The 20,840-nt window shown below is 42.2% G+C and overlaps 2 protein-coding genes across 13 annotated transcripts in view; one reads left to right on the top strand and one right to left on the bottom strand.

The window, feature by feature from the left end:
- tanc2b (tetratricopeptide repeat, ankyrin repeat and coiled-coil containing 2b) overlaps positions 1-17,027 on the top strand; it is a gene marked incomplete at its 5' end in the record, with an annotated part of 176,719 nt that extends 159,692 nt beyond the window's left edge. For 4 of the 12 annotated variants that reach the window (XM_080872113.1, XM_080872116.1, XM_080872114.1 and 1 more), the window contains 12 exons: positions 76-198; positions 394-630; positions 715-921; positions 3,081-3,174; positions 4,336-4,469; positions 4,689-4,812; positions 5,462-5,637; positions 6,226-6,358; positions 8,484-8,575; positions 12,149-12,295; positions 12,457-12,557; positions 12,721-17,023. In XM_080872113.1, coding sequence (XP_080728239.1) covers positions 76-198; positions 394-630; positions 715-921; positions 3,081-3,174; positions 4,336-4,469; positions 4,689-4,812; positions 5,462-5,637; positions 6,226-6,358; positions 8,484-8,575; positions 12,149-12,295; positions 12,457-12,557; positions 12,721-14,791 — 3,639 coding nt within the window. In that variant the 3' untranslated portion in view covers positions 14,792-17,023. Of the gene's footprint in view, positions 1-75; positions 199-393; positions 631-714; positions 922-3,080; positions 3,175-4,335; positions 4,470-4,688; positions 4,813-5,461; positions 5,638-6,225; positions 6,359-8,483; positions 8,576-12,148; positions 12,296-12,456; positions 12,558-12,720 lie in introns of all 12 variants that reach the window. The other 8 variants (XM_080872119.1, XM_080872110.1, XM_080872120.1 and 5 more) reach the window with 5 other exon arrangements.
- Positions 17,028-17,143: 116 nt separating this feature from the next.
- On the bottom strand, positions 17,144-20,832 carry g6pc3 (glucose-6-phosphatase catalytic subunit 3; the record flags this gene model as incomplete). Its single annotated transcript, XM_080872123.1, has 6 exons — positions 17,144-18,026; positions 18,135-18,276; positions 18,811-18,929; positions 19,047-19,137; positions 19,244-19,350; positions 20,615-20,832. The coding sequence occupies 6 exons, from the start codon at positions 20,830-20,832 to the stop codon at positions 17,684-17,686; spliced, it is 1,020 nt and encodes a 339-aa protein (XP_080728249.1). The 3' UTR covers positions 17,144-17,683.
- Between the last annotated feature and the right edge of the window lie 8 nt (positions 20,833-20,840).

Below are 20,840 nucleotides of genomic sequence, written 5' to 3'. Positions count from 1 at the left end.
ACATACACGCCCCCACGCAGCTGTGGTCTAGCTCTGCAGTAATGAATATTTACACACTGTCTCTCTCTTTTCAAGGGTCTCAGCAAGAAAGTCGGAGTTTCCTCATCCATCTTGCAAGGCCTGTGGGTATCCTACAGCACAGAGGGTCTCTCAGCTGCTCTTTCTTCACTCCGAAACCTCTACACTCCAAACATCAAGGTACAGGTGCTAGCACGGCTGAGAGGAGGATATTCAAAAACACTCTGGATACTAAAAAATGAAAACTTCTCTGACTATGCTTCAAAGAGATCTGCCTCTCTCTGGACTGAGATGGTTTGAATACCCAAAGTCATAGTTTGCAGTGGTAGCTTTTCCTCATATTTCTTTATTTTTGTCTTTAATCCATTTGTTTAGGTGAGCCGGCTGCTGATGTTGGGCGGCGCCAATGTGAACTACCGTACAGAGGTGCTGAACAACGCCCCCATCCTCTGTGTCCACTCCCATTTGGGCTACATGGACATGGTGGCTTTGCTGCTTGAGTTTGGCGCTTCTGTTGACGCACAGTCTGAAAGCGGCCTCACGCCGCTGGGCTACGCTGCTGCTGGCGGGCATATGACAATTGTGACTGCACTCTGCCGCAGGAGAGCGAAGGTTTGTGAACGGAAATGGCAAGGGGAAAAACTGGCCTGATTTCCATGTAACATGTTTTTGATCAAATCTATATCCTGCTACCAGGTGGACCACTTGGATAAGAATGGTCAGTGCGCGCTGGTTCACGCAGCCCTCAGGGGCCACATGGAGGTTGTGAAATATCTTATCCAGTGTGACTGGAGTATGGGGTCGCAACAGCAGTCACCGCAGACTCAACAACAGTCGACCTTCACCAAGAGTCACGCAGTCCAGCAGGCTCTTATCGCTGCAGCCAGTATGGGATACACAGAGGTACAGCAGGGACACATGAATGGGGACGAATTTGGGTTATTATGCCACATAAATGGTTCTTCAAATCTTAACGTGATGATTAAAACCTGGGTACTCAAGCCTAGTCACCTACAGACAGATTTAGACTTGCAATCAATGCATGATTTAGATTTCTGCAGGAAATCTACGTCCTAACTCATGATGTAACTGAATGTAACCCTTCTGAACCCAATGCTGCAACCTTCCATGCTATTCAAGTTGTTGCGGACTGCATTGACCCGACATGTGGTTACATGTCTCGGTATGTGTACGCCAGGTTACGTGGAAAGTTGCGGTTAAAAGGTTTCGTTATGTTGGAAGTTACAGTGTAGGTTTCCTGCATAAGTCTAAACCATGCATAAATCAGGGAAACAAACAGAGGGAAAGGCTTAAAGCTGAGATGGTTTACATGAGAATCGTACTTAAGGAAAACAGGAATCTCAAACTACATGTTTTTGTTATTTAACTTCTTTAATTAAGTACTTTATTTGTATTTTTTTTTTTTTTCCATTTTTGAAAACAAGCGTTAACACATTTTTATTATTTTATTATCAGAGTGTCCTCCAGGACATTGTGAAATGTAATAATAAATATCTTTGAAACACTTTTAATAAGTTAAAGTTGACAGTCAGTTGTTGACCATATACAGACACTGATCAAACTTTTAGCCTGCTGCATTAAATTATAATGCATATGGAACTTTGATGTTCTGGAGCCTAACTGGACCGCCTTAAATTTTAATTGAATACCACTGCTGTTCAGTTCCTTTGAGCTTATTTCTATTATTGACTATTTTCATTTTGTTGAGTCTCTGTATTAAGTTGTAATAAAAAAAAAGTGACATAAAATGCTAGAAGTACTTGTTATTGCACCATTTTTGTGGCTTCATGTACAGCATTCACACCAATGGTGGTGGTAAATCAGATTTAGTAACCCTGTAAAAGAAGCAATAACTATAGAATTTCTCATTGAGGCTTGTTCTGCTGTGTAAGCCATCTGTTAAAGATGCTCTCTGTAGTCATCACTTGTTGGGGGAAGAAAAGGAAGGTTACATTAACTTTTACACATTTGAAGTCACTTAGAAATGCCACTATTTTTTAAAGTAAGGCTATTAGCATTATATTAATCAGAAATGTTGTAAATGGTGAACAATGCAGTCACTCATTGCTATTCATTCATTCATTCATTTGCTTTTTGATACACTAGCCACAGATATACTTTTTCAAACATCACTCCTGTTTTTTGTTTGTTTTTCAACCCCATTGACAGTTTTATGGTGTTAAAATTCCAGCTGATCATGTTAGCTCAGCTCAAAATTCAGATTTCAGAGTACAAGTTCAGTTTTTATAGGTTTGCTGTCCCCTTAGGAATAATTTTCTTCTGGGACTTTGTTTTCACACAATAGGATGTGCTACTCCCTTCCCAAACCACCACAAAGTTAATCAAGCTGCCAGCTGAGGCCTGTTAGGAGTTTATTTCTCAGATTGTGATGTTCCTATCCTCTCGCTCAGTTATGCAGCGATGTCTTCCACTTCTTTCTGTTTTGGGAGGGGAGTAGTACAGACCGCTGTATGAGAACTGAAATGCGGTTCATTTCTGAGAACTTAATTAGATTCAGAATAAAGAGGCTTTTGGTCTTTTTAAGAGGGACAAGAAAATGATGCTCCGAATACTCAACTGTCCAAATGTGCCTATTTAATCAGCAGAACAGTTTTCATATTTAAAACTGGATAATTGGATAAACATACAATAGGTTACACAATGTGTCACTGAAACATGGGCGTGATGATTGCTGATAATTGGCCTATCTGGTATGTTTGTGTGTAACTACCAGCTGTTAATCACACGTACCTGCTGTAGGGTTTGGAGAAAAAGCACTTTGGACATTTTTAAATATATGAATTATATGAAGTTAAGCTGGATGGTAAATGTAATGCGATTCCTAATGTCAGCTCACTGTAATATAAATATATTCTGCAGTTGACTGGCAGAGATCTGGTTGTCAGCACTGTTGCTGATGACTTGTGTACAATCCGGTCTCTCAGATCAGATTACAACAGATTTAAAGGGTAGTAGATTTCGCTCTGTAAGAGGAAACTTGGACATTAATCAGTGCCATCTTGAATCTTATTCCCCATCAGATCGTGTCTTACCTGCTGGACCTGCCAGAGAAAGATGAAGAGGAGGTGGAGCGGGCTCAGATCAATAACTTTGACACTCTGTGGGGAGAGACAGGTGGGAATCCATACTGTAACTGAGCATTATGCATCTAAAACCACCAGTTCAGAATAACAGATGACTGTGAATGCTCATGTTAAATCCCCTGTGCAAATGCAAAGATGTATCATCGTTTTTTCCCCATAAAGTTCAGACTGATGGAGTTTCTGTGAGAGGGTTTTTCACTGCGAGGCAGAGCGCTGCAGTGCGGATGTGGGAGATGTTTCTTGTGTGTCTGCTGCTGGCTGCTGCTGCGTCAGACGCTGATGACAGTGCAGTGGTGTCATTGGAGCATAGACAGGGCTGGGCTCACATAGGGGAGAGGAGGGGGGCTTTGACTGAGCTCTAGGGTGCTTAGAAATGACTAGTCTGATTGCAGGATGTTGAGAAATGTAATGTATCATTATAACCTAGAGCTATAAAACCTCATTGCAATCTTTAGTGCCCCTGCTACAGTTTTGGAACGACTGTCTTCTCACTGTTGAAGAGGGGGAGTCATTCAGCTCTGCTTTCATTGTTTATAAGGGTTCAAAAGGGTAACAGCTGTTCTGGCACATGATTTCCAATCCCAGTGTTACTAGATAGGTCAAGTGGAAGTATGTTAACAGCCTGAGGGAGACTATGCATATTGACACTTAGAGTTTATGATATACCTAAATGTTTCTCCAGCAAAGAACAAGTAGGTTGAAGCTGGGCTCACACTACCAGGTCTGCTGCCGCTCTGATTCAGTCTGCTGAAATGATTTCAATTACATCTCTCCTCTCCTCGTCACTTAAAGTACCTGCGTCTTATGTACATTAAAGCAATAATCAAGTCAGTATGTGTAAGTGTAATCTCTATGAACCTAAAGCTCGAGCTTCATACTGGTCTAAACTCTCTTTCTCACAGAGAGAGGATATCCTTAATATGGTCATCGGGCTCAGCAGTCTCTCAAGTCTGTTATTCAAATTAGAATAAAGTGAAAGGGAAAGGCGTTCAAATGGCTTACTTCAGACAGAGGATGAATTAGGGGCTCAAGTCCCAGCATGAGATTAATAAGGATTCTTTTGACTTACTAAAAAACGAAGATATGCAATTATGCAAAAAAGTATGGAGTTGGAAATGAGCAGATGATAATATGCTAATTTTGTGCTCCTAACTAGCCATAACATCACACGGTTGTGTATCTGTGCATTCAGCTCTAACTGCAGCCTCTGGTCGTGGGAAGCTGGAGGTTTGCCGTCTGTTACTGGAGCAGGGTGCAGCTGTGGCTCAGCCCAACAGGCGAGGCATCGTCCCACTGTTCAGCGCCGTCCGGCAGGGACACTGGCAGGTCAGTGGCCACCTGATCCTATTTGCTAAATGAATATATTTTGCTTTGAAAACTTGCAAAAAAATGAAAAATTTGGATGCATCTCATTAGGCTTTGGGAAAAGCTTAATTTTCCCTGCTGTTGCCTAATCTAACTGTCAGAGTAATAGTTTTAAAAATGAATTTCTAGCTGCAGTTTTCGTGTTAACTTATCTCTTTGATGTTGCATTGGGTGTTGCAGATTGTGGACCTTTTACTTACACATGGAGCAGATGTGAACCTGGCTGACAAGCAGGGTCGTACGCCTCTGATGATGGCCGCCTCAGAAGGACACCTGGGAACTGTTGAGTTTTTACTAGCTCAAGGTGAATAAAGAAAAGAACTTGAAAGCAAATTGAAACTCAGTCAGGTCAATGTATTTAGCTAAAAAAATACTTCTGTCACAGCAGGAAACCGATACAACATTGTAATTGTTGTTGGGAAGTGTTTGTGCACATCTCTCAACAGATCTTCTGAACTCAAATAGTGAAGGGAAGAAATATGTGTCGGTATTTGCCTGATGGTCATGCTAGCACTGCTAAATGTTTCTGTATTTGGACTGGGTGCAAACACAAAGTTGTATATCAAAGTCAGACATGATGGATGGCAGGAGAATCAGATTTGACAGGTCACAGGAGCCAGCGAAGGATAAAAGAAAATCCCCTTAAAATGGAAAAGATTTAAAGCAAATATATTTGCCTCAAATTGATTTGAGATTACAACACAAGAATACTGACTGCACTAATAAAACTGAACCTAATTACGGTTTTCAAATTATGTTTACTGTAATTGGATCCAAATGAAATCAATGGCAAATTTACAAAATCAATCAAAAGTAATACAGCAGTTAGTTATTAAAAAAACAGAGACGCACAAATACAAACCAGCCAACCACAGATGGAGATTACTCTGAGATGGAGTACAAAAATACGCTTGGCTGCGTCTCACTGTTCCTGCTACTGTTTCCCGTCCCAGGAGCCTCCCTGTCATTGATGGATAAGGAGGGTCTAACTGCTCTGAGCTGGGCGTGTCTGAAAGGCCATTTACCTGTTGTCCGCTGCCTGGTGGAGAGCGGAGCCGCCACTGACCACGCGGACAAGAACGGACGCACGCCCCTCGACCTGGCTGCCTTCTACGGCGACTCTGAAGTGGTATGTAGCTAATGTGGAAACCAAAGGAATGCATATACGACACCCATACGTAGCTCGTATGTGTCTGAGCAGGTTTTTATATTGCTGACATTGATTTAGCAAATTTGTAACTAGCTTAGCTATTTCTATGGTAAGCTATAGAGTAGTATGATTTCTTTTTTATAGACAGAGGTGTCAAACATAAGGCCAAGGGGCCAGAATGGGCCTGGCAAAGACCCTAATCCGGCCTCACTGGGCATATTTCAAACATTTTAAGGAAAGCACCAAATTTTGACTTTTAAGTATATTTTCACAAGTTCTACAACATTACCTTTACTGATAAAGACCTCCCAAATGGTCATACATAATAATAATAATAATAACTATCAGCAATTTGACCTACAGTAACTCGTCTTGCTGGATCAGACCACACCAGCCTTCACTTCTCACGTGCATCAGAGACTCCTTGGCCAACCATGGCCCCCGTTGCTGGTTCATCACTGTTCCTTTGTTGGCATAATGTACAAGAGAGGCTTTGGAATCCTGGATGATATGTCTCTCTGTCCTTCTCTTTTTCGCTCATTCACTCTATTTTCTTTGTCTCTCCAGGTCCAGTTCTTGGTGGACCATGGGGCCATGATAGAGCACGTAGACTACAGCGGGATGCGTCCTCTGGACAGAGCAGTGGGCTGCAGAAACACGTCCGTGGTAGTCGCCCTGCTAAAGAAAGGAGCCAAGATAGGTAAGAGCAAGTTGACAGAATTAAAGAACCTATTATTTAGCAAACAGACGAGGGACTCTTAAGTGCAGCACCTTTGTTCTGTAGCACCACATAACAGCATTATTTGCCTGCTGTGAAATAAGATACAATTGGAGATTGTATTTTGGCTGAAAAGGTCATGCATCGGCGTTTAAGCATGAGCTGCATGAAAGACTATAAAAGGAGAATTCACAAGATGATTGTGTACACACTTCCTGCTGGTCATTATAGAGCACTGTAGTACTCCAGTGTAATAAGCCATGGATTCAGGTTTGTGTCTCCATGTAGCATAAACAACTTCCTGCTACTGTATGCCATCCCACCCCCCTGGTGCTGCTTCTCCACAGCTATTTATGGCTCTGATGTGTTTCTTTTTATTGTACTACTGTTGCTGTTGTGTTGTTTTGCTTTCTCTCTCTCTGTCATGTTCTCTCAGCGCCTCTGTTTGTCTCTATCGCTCACGCTATCTCCCTGTTTCTCTCACAATCACGTCCCCTCTCTCGATTCCTCTGCGGTTGCTCAGAGACAGGTTGTTATTAGCGCTTGTGGTGGTTTCTTTTTGTTTTTTTCTTTTGTATCTTTTTGCTGAGGCACTTATCTCCGCTTCTCACTGCTGCTTGTATTCCTTTTCTCACTTCTCTTCCTCCTCCACCATCATCACCTCTCTTCTCTTTCACCCTCCTGCTGTTTCTATCTCTTTCTTTCCTCTCATTCCTACGCACTCCCACACCCCTGTTTCCCTGCAATCCTGCCCTCCCCTTCCTACTTACACTCCATCCCTTGCTCATGACCTCCCTCCTCTTCCCCTCTTACTCCTATCCCCCCGCCTCTCTCTCCGGCCCCAGGATGTCAGACGCTGCCCAGTCGGCCCCGAGGTAAAGCCAAGGCTGTCGACTTCTCACCCTACCAGGCATTTTGACAGCTCTATCTCCTCTCTCTGTGTTGTCTGTGTCGTCCTAAGTGTCGGCAGGCGAGCTTAGCTACCAAAAACCTTCCCAAACTGACAAATAATAACATGCAAAGGTATTAGCACTGACAGAGACGCAGTCGGGATTGCCTAGAGGTAGATGCTAACGTTGAAGTGGTTAATGACAGCATGCCCAGCCTCCAGCCTGTGACGTCGTATCAAGGTGTTGACCCTCCATCCCACAGATGCATGACGGAAGCCCACAGTAACTCTTGCGTGGTAGTGATTTAGCGTCACTGCATGTATTTGTAATACCTCTGTGCCACCGCCACCACAGACTGCAGTGATAAACCATCCTCCAGACGTTTTGTCAGTGTCAGCTAGGCCAGGCAGCAGCATTCCCACCCTCACCACCAGTTCAGGGGACAGCTCACGCCTGCAGAGCCCCGTTTTATCCCTCCTGCTTGCCTCTTTTGTTTTTCCCGTAACTGCCCCTCTGTCTCCTTGTGCTAAATCCTCCTCCTTTTCATCTCTGTGGTGTGTGCACATGTGTCAAGGATTGCTGTTGCGCAGATACAACAAAGACCGTTTCAGTCAAGGGATTGTGTTTGATTTCTCAATCATTTTTTTCCCCTGTTAGTTTTTTTTTCCCCGTTTGATTTTCTTGCTTTTTAATCACGTCTGTGAATTACTGTACACCTGCACTTCTTAACAAGACAGAAACTGTGTCTTAGTAGAAAGTCATGACAGTATGCTTTGATTTAATTTCTCTGTATACACATCTACACTAGGTTGCCTGGGCCAAAACATATTTGCAGATATTATATAATTAATTGTTAAAAAAACAAAATAAAAAGCCACTTTTCACAACAATGACAATGCTAATTTTTGTACGACAAATAAGCACTTTTAAAAAATTATTGGCAAATGGCATTTGACCCAGGCATGATGTCACGATGGTGACAGTGCTCTCGAGGTGTCAGGATAGTTTTTTATTTATTTTTTCGTAATCTTTCCTCTGCAGTGGATTGCCTGTCTTTTCTCTTCCATTCCTCCATTTTGACTGTTGTCCTCATTCCTGTTATTATTGTTGTGTGTACTGTGACTCCCAGTCGCTCCTCTCCTCTTTCTCCTCCTGCTCCTTCTCTCTGCTTATTACTGCGTGTCTTTCTTTCATCTGCTCCCCCCTTTGTCACACAGGTCCAGCCACGTGGGCTATGGCCACCTCCAAACCCGACATCATGAACATCTTACTCAGCAAACTCATCGAGGAAGGAGACAGTTTCTACAAGGTCAGAGAACAGGCTGTGCACTCAGCAGCTCAGATTTCATACTGTGAATGAAAGATGGGTTATGGATATCCTTTATATGCAAGTTTAAAGATGCCTTTTTGGTAAAGTCATAAACTCCCATTGAAAAATTCTGATCTTTGTGTCGCATATCTGGCTATAAATCATATCCATATTAGAATATTCATAAAGCCAAAGACATTATTTAAATAAGATCTCAGTAGTGTTTGTCCACAAATGAATTTATATGGCTAATTAGATATTTTGCAATTTATCCATCTAGAGTGTTTTGGTGCACGTTGCCCAATTTTGGAAGCTAGTACATGCCTATCCCCCATCTTTGTGAACACGAGAATGAAATGACGTAGGAGTTTCAAAGGAATACTATAGATACATCTTCTCAAACATCATAGGTGTGTTTGACTGTCTGTGACCTTGACTTGAGTGTCAAGGTCACAGAGTTTTCTGAAAATACTGTGAACGCGATAACTTGAGAAAGACGCCATCTTGGATTTTCAAATTAATATCATAGATCCATCTGCTTGGAGGGTGAGGGGTAGCCCACCAGTATTTTCTAATGTGTTATAGGTGCTTAAACGGTACAAATGGACTATTTTAGCCTGTGATGTAGTCGCTAGAGAATATTATGGTGCAAAAATATATTGGGCATAAGTTTTGTGGATATAAAATACATATCATTGGGAAATTAAAATCACACTATGTTCTTATAAGGTGTTACAAGTGGGTATTTTAAACCTCTTTTTAGGTGGTTGGGAAAAATGATGACATCATAATATCTGGTTTAGAATAGAAGATGAAGTTGCCTACGTGCTCTTTATGGTTCTTCAACTCCTGATCATGTCGGGGAAAATTTGCATTGGCTATTTGCTGTAATGATCTTTTCTTTCACTTAAAATAAATGGAATTAAAGAGGACCCAGCTTACGGTGCTAAAAGTGGAAACGATGCTAAAAAAAATAACTTAGCAGAAATGTCTCTTTCCAGAAATCAGTTTCTCAAAATAAATCGAGAGCAGTTTTGTTTGGGGAAACCGCTCAGATGCTTGACTGTAATGCCGGCTAGCTGCATGCTTCTTCTGGCTGGTCATTGTAGTTTATTAAAAATAAAATAGCTCCTACATAAAACAGCTTACACCAAAATGTATTAGACGATTTGACTTGGTGCAATTTATTTATTTGTTGTTTGGTTTCTGGAAAGAAACTAAATGTATTTTAAGAAGGTAGAAATCTTCTATTCTGTCTATTCTACAAAACTTGGCAATTCACAACAAAACCATCCAGATGGATGAATAGCACTGCAACAGTACTTGGAAAAAATGATTTTGGAATTTGGGTGCAGTGATTAGTCCAGCTGGCTCCGTACAAGAAAGTTCCTGATTCAAAATAACTGATTGTAATCATGTATTGGGTGGAAAATAAATGGTTACCAGCTGAAACATCAAATATCTGAAGAATATGAAGTTTTCATGTTATCCTGTGTGGGTACTTCTTTGCACAGTCCAAATACATGCTTGGTAGGTTAATTAGTGAACTTGAAAGTAAATTAAAACAAAATATAATTTTACATTAAATAAAAAAGTTTTAAACTTAATTAAAATAAAACATGTCTTAAATTAAAATAAGTAAACTGTAATGTTTATTGCTGCCAAAAAACAAGTTAAACACATTTGGACAGTGAAGGAATGTCAGGATTCTTGCTCAGAAAAAGGAGCTGATCAACATGCTCTGAAGTCAGTTCCAGTCCACAAAAACTTTTTTTGTAACAAAATATCGATTTCTGCTGTCCCTGTATCGATACATTATTAGCAAACAAAATATCACGATACTACACAGTATCGATTTTTTCCCCCACCCCTAATATATATGTGTGTATGTGTGTGTGTGTGTGTGTGTGTGTATACAGTGGGGCAAAAAAGTATTTAGTCAGCCACCGATTGTGCAAGTTCCCCCACTTAAAATGATGACAGAGGTCAGTAATTTGCACCAGAGGTACACTTCAACTGTGAGAGACAGAATGTGAAAAAAAAATCCATGAATCCACATGGTAGGATTTGTAAAGAATTTATTCATAAATCAGGGTGGAAAATAAGTATTTGGTCAATAACAAAAATACAACTCAATACTTTGTAACATAACCTTTGTTGGCAATAACAGAGGTCAAACGTTTACTATAAGTCTTTACCAGGTTTGCACACACAGTAGCTGGTATTTTGGCCCATTCCTCCATGCAGATCTTCTCGAGAGCAGTGATGTTTTGGGGCTGTCGCCGAGCAACACGGACTTTCAACTCCCGCCACAGATTTTCTATGGGGTTGAGTTCTGGAGACTGGCTAGGCCACTCCAGGACTTTCAAATGCTTCTTACGGAGCCACTCCTTTGTTGCCCGGGCGGTGTGTTTTGGATCATTGTCATGTTGGAAGACCCAGCCTCGTTTCATCTTCAAAGTTCTCACTGATGGAAGGAGGTTTTGGCTCAAAATCTCACGATACATGGCCCCATTCATTCTGTCCTTAACACGGATCAGTCGTCCTGTCCCCTTGGCAGAAAAACAGCCCCATAGCATGATGTTTCCACCCCCATGCTTCACAGTAGGTATGGTGTTCTTGGGATGCAACTCAGTATTCTTCTTCCTCCAAACACGACGAGTTGAGTTTATACCAAAAAGTTCTACTTTGGTTTCATCTGACCACATGACATTCTCCCAATCCTCTGCTGTATCATCCATGTGCTCTCTGGCAAACTTCAGACGGGCCTGGACATGCACTGGCTTCAGCAGCGGAACACGTCTGGCACTGCGGGATTTGATTCCCTGCCGTTGTAGTGTGTTACTGATGGTGACCTTTGTTACTTTGGTCCCAGCTCTCTGCAGGTCATTCACCAGGTCCCCCCGTGTGGTTCTGGGATCTTTGCCCACCGTTCTCATGATCATTCTGACCCCACGGGATGAGATCTTGCGTGGAGCCCCAGATCGAGGGAGATTATCAGTGGTCTTGTGTCTTCCATTTTCTGATGATTGCTCCCACAGTTGATTTTTTCACACCAAGCTGCTTGCCTATTGTAGATTCACTCTTCCCAGTCTGGTGCAGGTCTACAATACTTTTCCTGGTGTCCTTCGAAAGCTCTTTGGTCTTGGCCATGGCGGAGTTTGGAGTCTGACTGTTTGAGGCTGTGGACAGGTGTCTTTTATACAGATGATGAGTTCAAACAGGTGCCATTCATACAGGTAACGAGTGGGGGACAGAAAAGCTTCTTACAGAAGACGTTACAGGTCTGTGAGAGCCAGAGATTTTCCTTGTTTGAGGTGACCAAATACTTATTTTCCACCCTAATTTACGAATAAATTCTTTACAAATCCTACCATGTGAATTCATGGATTTTTTTCTCACATTCTGTCTCTCACAGTTGAAGTGTACCTCTGGTGCAAATTACTGACCTCTGTCATCATTTTAAGTGGGGGAACTTGCACAATCGGTGGCTGACTAAATACTTTTTTGCCCCACTGTATATATCATAAATGAAGGATAAGCCAGATGTATCTTTTTGTATTTGTCCAACAGAAGGGGAAGGTGAAGGAGGCTGCACAGCGTTATCAGTACGCTCTCAAAAAGTTTCCACGCGAAGGCTTCAGCGAGGACCTTAAGACATTCAGGGAACTCAAAGTATCGCTCTTCCTCAACCTGTCCCGATGTCGAAGGAAAATGAACGTAAGTCAGCAGAAAAGCAGCAACAGTGAAAAACACTAAATTGTTAAAACTGAAGGATGTTACTAAAGCCTTTGATGGTTAATGATACTATTGGCCACATGTCAATTTCTCTCACTGTTCTGTAGTGTTCATTATTCTTCTCCTGTGCTTAATCTCTCCAGGACTTTGGGATGGCTGAGGAATTTGCTACTAAAGCGCTCGAACTGAAACCAAAATCTTATGAGGCATACTACGCCAGGGCACGCGCCAAGCGTAGCAGCAGGTACACTCATTTTTATCCTTGTACAGATCAGAAGAATGCTTTCCTTTTTCCTTACCCCTTTCTCCGTGGTCTTCCTTTTTAAAGGATCTCTATATTCCTCCCCCAGATTTTACAGTTTTGCGTAATTTACTTTATTTATTTTATTTATTTTCTATTATTTTAGACAATTTCCTGAAGCCTTAGAGGACCTGAATGAAGCCATAAAGCAGTGCCCCAATAACAGAGAAATCCAGCGGCTGCTCCAGAGGGTGGAAGAGGAATGCCACCAACTTAACCAGGAGGAGCACCAGCAGCAGGACCTGGAGCTGGAGCCTCCTCCCTCACCCCCTCCTACACCTCCCCCAGAAGAGGAGGAGTCCCTGTCTCTGTCCATGCCTCTCCCCCCTCCACCAGAGCCCCGTCTGGAAGACATGGAGCCCGTACAGGACTTGTTTGAGGATGAGGACTACCTGGAGCAGGAGCTGGAAGCTATGTCGATGGGTCTGCCCCCACCTGAGTCCCTCTCAAATCCCTCCAGCCTTCCTATAATTCAGAGTCCACCCCTCTCCCCCACACATCCAGATCAGATTTACTTGGCTGGAGGCTCACCCATGGGCCAGCCCTATGAATACCACCCCACCTCTTCCTCCATGTCCTCCCCAACTCGGGGCTCCTACCAGCCCACGTCACCCTCCCTCTCTCCAACACATCAGAACTCCCATTACAGACACAGTCCCCCTCACACCTCCCCAGTACACCAGCCATCCTACCGCTTCAGCCCACCTCCTATGGGTACCGGGGGTCAGGGGATGGATCACCAGAGCCCACCGCCTTCCCCTTTACGTCGGGCTGCTCAGTATAGAGCCAGTCCACCGTTAGAAAGTGTTTGTCTGTACAGGTCTCAGTCTGGGTCACCTGTGCGCTATCAGACAGAGCAGCTTCCTGGAAGACCCAAATCTCCCCTCTCCAAGATGAGCAGCCAACGTTCTTTCCAGCTGAGTTCGCAGCCCTCTTTATCCTCACAACACCACCAAGCCCAAGGCCTCCGTCTGCAGCCTTCCATAGCCCAAATAGTCCGCACAAACCAGCCCAGCAACGTAATGGGAAATAGTAGTTATGGTGGCCAGATGGGCCACTCCATGGGTGGTCGCTATCAAGGGGGTTCAGTGGATGTAGAGAGCCGCTTGGTGTACCAACCCTCACTGGATGGACGGTCAATGTCCCAAGTCCAGGCCAGCCTCAGTTCTGGGGCCCTCTGTCAGCACGGCGGCCGAGGAGGGGTTATGGAGTCGAGCCTGTTGAAGGATGAGCTACCCCAGCGCCCCTCCTCTGCCTACCGCGCCAGCAGTGGGGGCCCAGGGGGCATCCGTTACAGCCAGACACCTCAGATAAGCCGCAGCCAGTCAGCCGCCTACTACCCAGTCTCTGAACACGTTCTTGAGCGTGCCAATGCTATGCCCCCCTGCCAGCTGGGCTCTCCCGAGATCCCCCATATGGTTAGACGCCCTGTGAGTGCCAATACTACTGAAATGAAGCAGCATGTGCCCACCCCTAGGCCTCTCATCCATTCTCAGAGTGTAGGCCTTCGATTCTCACCTTCCAGCAACAACATCTCAACTGGATCCACCTCGAATTTAGCCCCGGGTTTCAGGCCTTCCTCTTCCATTCAGCAGATGGAGATTCCCTTACAAGCCACATACGAGCGCACCTGTGATGACATCTCTCCCATTTCTCCCTCCCAGGGTGGTGGGGGGTTGTATCAGGGAGAGACCACTCGCTCCCGCAATACGCCTTTTATGGGGATCATAGACAAGACGGCTCGGACTCAGCAGTACCTGCATCAGCCCTCACGGTCCAGGGCAATGACATCTATGGACTCTGCCATCAGCCCCACCTCCCCCGGTCAGCTGGTCCAGCAAGGTTCCACCTACAGTCCCCCCGCCTCACTGGGTAATATCGCCTACTACAACAAGACCAACAACGCCCAAAACGGACACCTGTTAGAAGAGGATTACTACTCCCAGACTCAGCCCCCCTCTCTGGGAAAGCTGGCCAATGGCTCCCGTGGCAGTGGGGACATCCTGGAACGGGTCAGCCAGGTGCCCACCTACCCAGACGTGAAGGTGGCGAGGACTCTGCCCGTGGCACAGGCCTACCAGGACAACATGTACCGACAGCTCTCGCGTGACTCCCGGACCCAAGGCCCCACCTCCCCCATCAAACCAAAGAGACCATTTGTGGAGTCGAATGTGTGATGGCCTGTCTGTGATTGGATGGTTGGACTGGGCTTGTTAGTGGAACTGAGAGAGTAAAAAATATTTAGCTCGACAGAAGATGTGATGGGGTGTGTGTGTGTCATGGACGAACTCATCTCAACGAACTCACTAGAGAAAGAAAACCACAAAGCCAACAAACACATTATCTAAATAAAGACATTATCTTATATGAAAAACATAACGATGAGAAGTGATCCTTTCAATATCATAATCTGCAAACAGGTAGGATAACAGGAGGATCGCAAGTTCTAATCTAAATCAGAGACCAGTTCACTTCCGACACGTGGCACATTGTCCCCACGTGTGACCACATCAGGTGGGACTCCAAGAGTGAAAGTACTACCCATCGGACTCTACTTGTGGACTCTGTATCCATCTTCTGTTCTTTCAAAGTGTGCTCTTAACCAAGGTTGCTAGTAGGCTCTATTCTATGTAATACAATATTATATGTTCAATACTGTACATTGCTCAGAAAATACAAATGGCTCAACAACTCAGTACTTAGAGAAAAATGACAATATTTATAATTAAGTTATATATTGTACATAAAAAGAAAACAAAACATAGTTTGCATTTTGAATTTTATTCTGTTAACCCTGCCTCTGTGTCACACTGCAAGTCATACGGATGTGGAAAACCGACCGGTGGACAAGGGACACAGACAAACTTTGACTGATGAAGTTACCTCTGTTGTGTCAAAATAAAAAGAATTTTGCTATAATATAATGCAAGCGAATGTGTCAACCTGCAGATTATTTTTTGATAGATTAGTTAGAAAATGATAAAGTTATCATTCCCACTTCCCCAGCAACATCTTCACAACATATTTTGCTCTATCAGCAAACCAAAAGAGTTTAAGGAGAAAGCAGAAGAGCAACAAATCTTCACCCTCTTTTAAATGATATCAGTCGATAATCACAGTAATTAAATATGTATTGTCTGTCAGGCAATAATAGCAAATTATTTTGGCTGCAACTTGTCTTTCACTCAGTTGGGTGCTTTTATCAAATGGCAGAAAAATCAAAATCAAAGTTTGCCTCTGTCCCTCCTCCGTGTGAGCGATGGTGGAAAGTACTCAGCGACTAAAAGCAAGCAAATGCATACACAACCACTGTTACCAACCTTTCCCTTTCTTCTGCATTGTTTTTATGATTTCTTTTAAATCATAATGCATTTTTATTCAGCCACTTCTGCACTAAAATGCCTGACAAGGTCTTAACTAATGGTGCACTTTATGTATTTTACTTACTTTGTTGTTACGATTGTTACATTAGGAGTAAGTGAAAGTGGGCGTGTGATCCGTCAGATCGCTGATCAGTGCTAACCAGACTACGACAGACACTTATTATGTGAATTGCAATGCAGTGGTGAGTGACAATGTTCAGAATCTGGGATGATATATAAACTTTCTAGCACAAGAGGTATGTATTGGCTCAGATATTTCACTCTGTCCAGTTCAGGTTTGTTAGATAGTTTGTCTGTTTAGAGAGGCAAATCATACTTAAGTAACTCCACCTCATAAAAATATATTCCTCTAACTCTAAATCACTGGTTTTGACACCATGTCCACTGGCACACGTCTTCTAAATAAATCGAACCTACTGCAACAACAAAAGCCTGAGATTTCAGTATCCAGGAGCTCTGTAATTTGGAGTTTGAGTCATAGAGATGATGAATAATGAAAATATTGAAGTAATTTATATATGTGGGAATGATTATAGACTATTTGTCTGTAACATTTTATTTTGGATGTCTGATAAAGAATAAATGGAGACAGTTGTCCTCAGTTTCACCTGCTACTGGAGAGAAGCCCTACTTAACTTTATAGAAATGAAGGTATAAACTGTATTATACTTAATTTAAACAGGACTTTTTAAGTTGAGGTTATTTGAGGGTGTATGGTTTCAAGCTATCTGTGTATATTAGTTCGCTGTAAATAGTCTGATGCATGTTCTATTCTTTCCATGACCTCAAGCAGAAACATGTATAGCAGTGTCTCTGGTGTGTGTGTGTGGTACAACGTTTGGATTAAGATGAGGAGACTGCTATCCCCCGAACTTATCCTTGTCATTTTCCCTCAACCACGCCAGACAAAAAAAGTTCTTTTTATTTTATTTTAACATATTTGCTTGCTGAGCAGAGTTCTCTTGTCTGTAAATGTGAGCTTTCAGATCGCTGTGAAGTTTAATTAAAAACAATAAAAAAGAATGTGTTTTTATCTCATGATAACTGATTGTAATCTGTACAGTCGAACATATGTATTGGAAAAAAGGAGAACATATTTATAAATGGTTACCAACTGAAACACGCCCTGCATGTCAATCATTTATTTTTTTGCTGATTTGGGAATAACATAGGAATGTAGCTTTCAAGTTTTTCGGTCACAAAGCAATAACACAAAACTGAGCATCAGACATCTGCACAATGTTCAAATTCTTTGCCTTTCACTAGTCGCAAATCTGAGGTTTTAAACCTCGGTAACAATCTTTGACTCGTAAAGATTCAAACAACACAAAATGCACATAAACAAAGTTGCACTTTTCCCAATAAAGTCGATATTTAGCAAAAATACTGTAGTATTTACAACACTTATGATTGCACTAGATTCACTAGAGACATACTTTACGCCACAATGTCTCAATACCGGCACTTTTAAAATCATCAAATAAGAGGAAAAACACAGGTCACAGACTGGATAAAAGGCCATTGTTTAGTGAATTTTAAGACGTGAAAATTAAACTTAACCCATACCCATCAAAATGGTTCTGAAACGCAGCAAACATTAAACATTAAATGTGTTTATACAAACTCTGAAGGAAACTCCAGTTTTGGGAGGTGTTTAAGGTGCACATCATGTGTGGAGGAACTCTTCTAGTCTTTCTTTTTTTTGAATGTTAATAGGTGTACCAGCCCAGGCACAAGTACCATAACGATCAGAGGCACTAGGACGAATTTGACAAAGAACAGGCTGTAGAAAAGGCCCAGTGGTCGGACCGGGAGCGGTAGACGATTCACGTGGTAAAGACCCATGGATGATACAGCCATAGACAAAGCTCTGGGAGCCCAAGGTAGAGACCATCCACCAGGCTTCCAGTACTGTGCCAGCCCCAAACCCAACAGGGCCCCACAGTCTCGGGTGAGAGAGGAGAATGGGGCTGTGTCCAAACGAATCCATTCTGCATGGCTGCACCATTTCTTGGCCAAAGCAATAGACCTGTTGAATCAAAAACATGACCGGTCATGGAAGGAAGTCCCTTTATATTATCACAATATATACTGATCAGACTCACTGATTAAACATTAATGTAATAGAGTAACTCACCAGGAGAGGTCAATTCCCAGCTGCTTTAATCCAGCATGGAGCATCAGAGCTCCGAACAGCAGCCCAAAGCTTAAACTAAAGAAGAACAGCAGGGGGCGACCTTCTGGTACTCTGCAGCTCAGGACAATCCCCAGAATGAAACCTGACAAGAGCATTTCATCAGATTAAGCTGCACACATGGGAAAACTACCCTATGGGTCTGACAAATCCAATTATGAAATTCTTTTTTGGGAACTACAAAAATCCTGTAGAATTGCACAGATAGTTGATAGCAAGCAGCTCAAAAACCAGCACAAGTGATGATGGAGTGCACTAGTTCTACATGTGTTAGAAATATTAACACTGAATAATGTTTTGGAGCAACCAATGCTTTGATTCAGAGGACACCTGTTTTAGGAGGGGCATCAATCATTTCAGCAAATCACATTCTGCAGCACAGCTGCATATTTACACAATCTAGGTCTTAAACATTCTTGCCTGTAATCCATTAGAGTCAGTCAGTGAAAATATTTAGTGTATTTTGAATTTAAACCTGTATGATTTGCAGCTGTGATCATATATCAAACAAAAATGGCTTTTACACTTTGGAGATCACTGCATTTGGCTTTTAATATACTTTTTATAAAGTGCCCCGCCTTTTTCAGAAATATGATTTTTGCATAATATGTATTCAGACCTGTAATGGAGCCAGCAACGACCTGATGAGGAAAGTGTGCGAGGATAAAGATCCTGGAGATTCCAACTGCAACAAGCATCACCACATAGAGGACGTAGGGAGCAGCTGATAAGAGAACACTCCGGATTCAGAAAAGGAGAGATTTGTTTAAAAGTAGTTCCAATGTGCAGCAGTTTTGTGCATTTTTAGAGCCAAAGCAGCATACTGCACTGGATTTAGCTTAAACAGGGACGTACCTGTGAGAACGGGAGTACAGAAAGGACCCCAGCGAGGACACAATGACCCACCAGACTGCTGCTGTCACCATCGCATGTCCAGACGGACTGCCTGAGAAACAGATGCCAACTTTGGACTTGGAGATCTGAATGTTTGATGATTTAAGGACATTGGCTATGACTCAGACACAGTCTATTTTTCTAAGACAACTTCTAACCTGGGCCTGTTTCACAGGTGGACGGAAACTGGTGAATTTTCGGTTGCTTGTTGACAAAAAGACGCGATTCACCGATCCACCAGAATGGCCTCTCTCCAAACAGCAACCTGATTAAAAATAAATATAATATATAAATACATTTACACACACCCCAAATAACACAAATACATTCAAGGTCATGGCTTCACTATATTTTACTACATTTAATACAGTTTTTAACTTGTTGAATCTAAGACTTTTTTTGTTAATTGTTGAGGATTTGGGGCTTCATTTTTTCTATGCATGTTCCTCTGTCTTTTGCATGTTTTCCTTAAATTTATCTTGTTTTATTTCAAGTTTTTAATGGTATAATGTAAATGCATTTATTATAATGAAAAAAATGTATTTGTAATAACATTGTAACAACAATGTTATTAGTATGCAGGATCGCACCAAAGTATATTTCAGATCTTGAGGTCCTCAGCTAAGGCTGCTCTGGCCACCCCATAATCTCAGCTGGAAACCAAATGTGTTCAGGCTTTTTCTGTCAGGACACCCTTTCTCTGGTACAATCTGCCTGAGGAGATTTAGCTCATTATAATCTTTTAAATTTCTTAAAGAGACGTTTTACGAGCATTCTTTCCACTTCGTGTTACCACTTTGTTGTCTCTCATATTTGCTTTATTTTATATTCGTATTTGCTTCTTTTAGTAATCATTTTTTAATTTATTTATTTTCGGTCTTTAATTATCCCGTTTATCTTTGCGTTCTCAGTATTCATATACCTTATGTTGTTTAATTTTTATTTCTTATTAAACGTTTTATTTGCTGTTTCCTATCTCACCTTGTGAAGCATTTTATAACTTTGTTATTATCCATCTATATCGTTGCTTCCCTAAAATTTAATCCGTTGAAAATTTTGGTCAAATTTATGTTATATCGTTAGCTTCATAGCATAATTGCCTAAGTCATTGACTTAGTCAAATGACTTAGGCAATTATGCTATGAAGCTAACGATATGGTTACTTCTTGTTTTTAATTTCCGTTTCTTTTCGTCACTTTTCTTGTTACACTCCAGGCTGTTTGTGGGGAAAATTCCATTGAACGGTCCCAAAGGTTCCGCTCATTTCTGTTTCACGTCGGACTAATACAGGGTTGTACTACTTTGCTGTACCGGAAGCAAAGACTAAACTAAAATTATTTTTATTTGTTTAAACTGGAAAAAATGAACATGTGCAGGCGGTCTTGAATATATAATTAACAATTTTAATGTGAAAAAAGTTATGTATGTAATGTAGCAACATGCTAGCATGAGACATACAACCGCAATGGTAAGTGTAAAAACTAAGATGGACGGGAATATTCAAATCGTGCTTCATTAAAACGCCTTACCATTTGAACACTAAGTTTAACCACTCCGATATAGCTGCCATCCAAAGCACCGCTACCCCAGCTCTCCTGTTGATGAAATAAGTAAAAGGAAAGACGAGCAAAAAGGCTGCTTTAGGGTCTCCCATATGAGTGACCGTAAGCCAGAATTTCTCCTGAGTCTTCGTCCTCTGCTGGAGACCTTCGGCCATCCAGACGCCTTGGGTATAAATCTCCTCCATTCCTTTCT

Source organism: Rhamphochromis sp. 'chilingali' (assembly GCF_963969265.1).
Source record: "Rhamphochromis sp. 'chilingali' genome assembly, chromosome: 22".
Taxonomy (NCBI): Eukaryota; Metazoa; Chordata; class Actinopteri; order Cichliformes; family Cichlidae; genus Rhamphochromis; species Rhamphochromis sp. 'chilingali'.
This window is presented reverse-complemented; position numbering and strand designations above follow the sequence as displayed.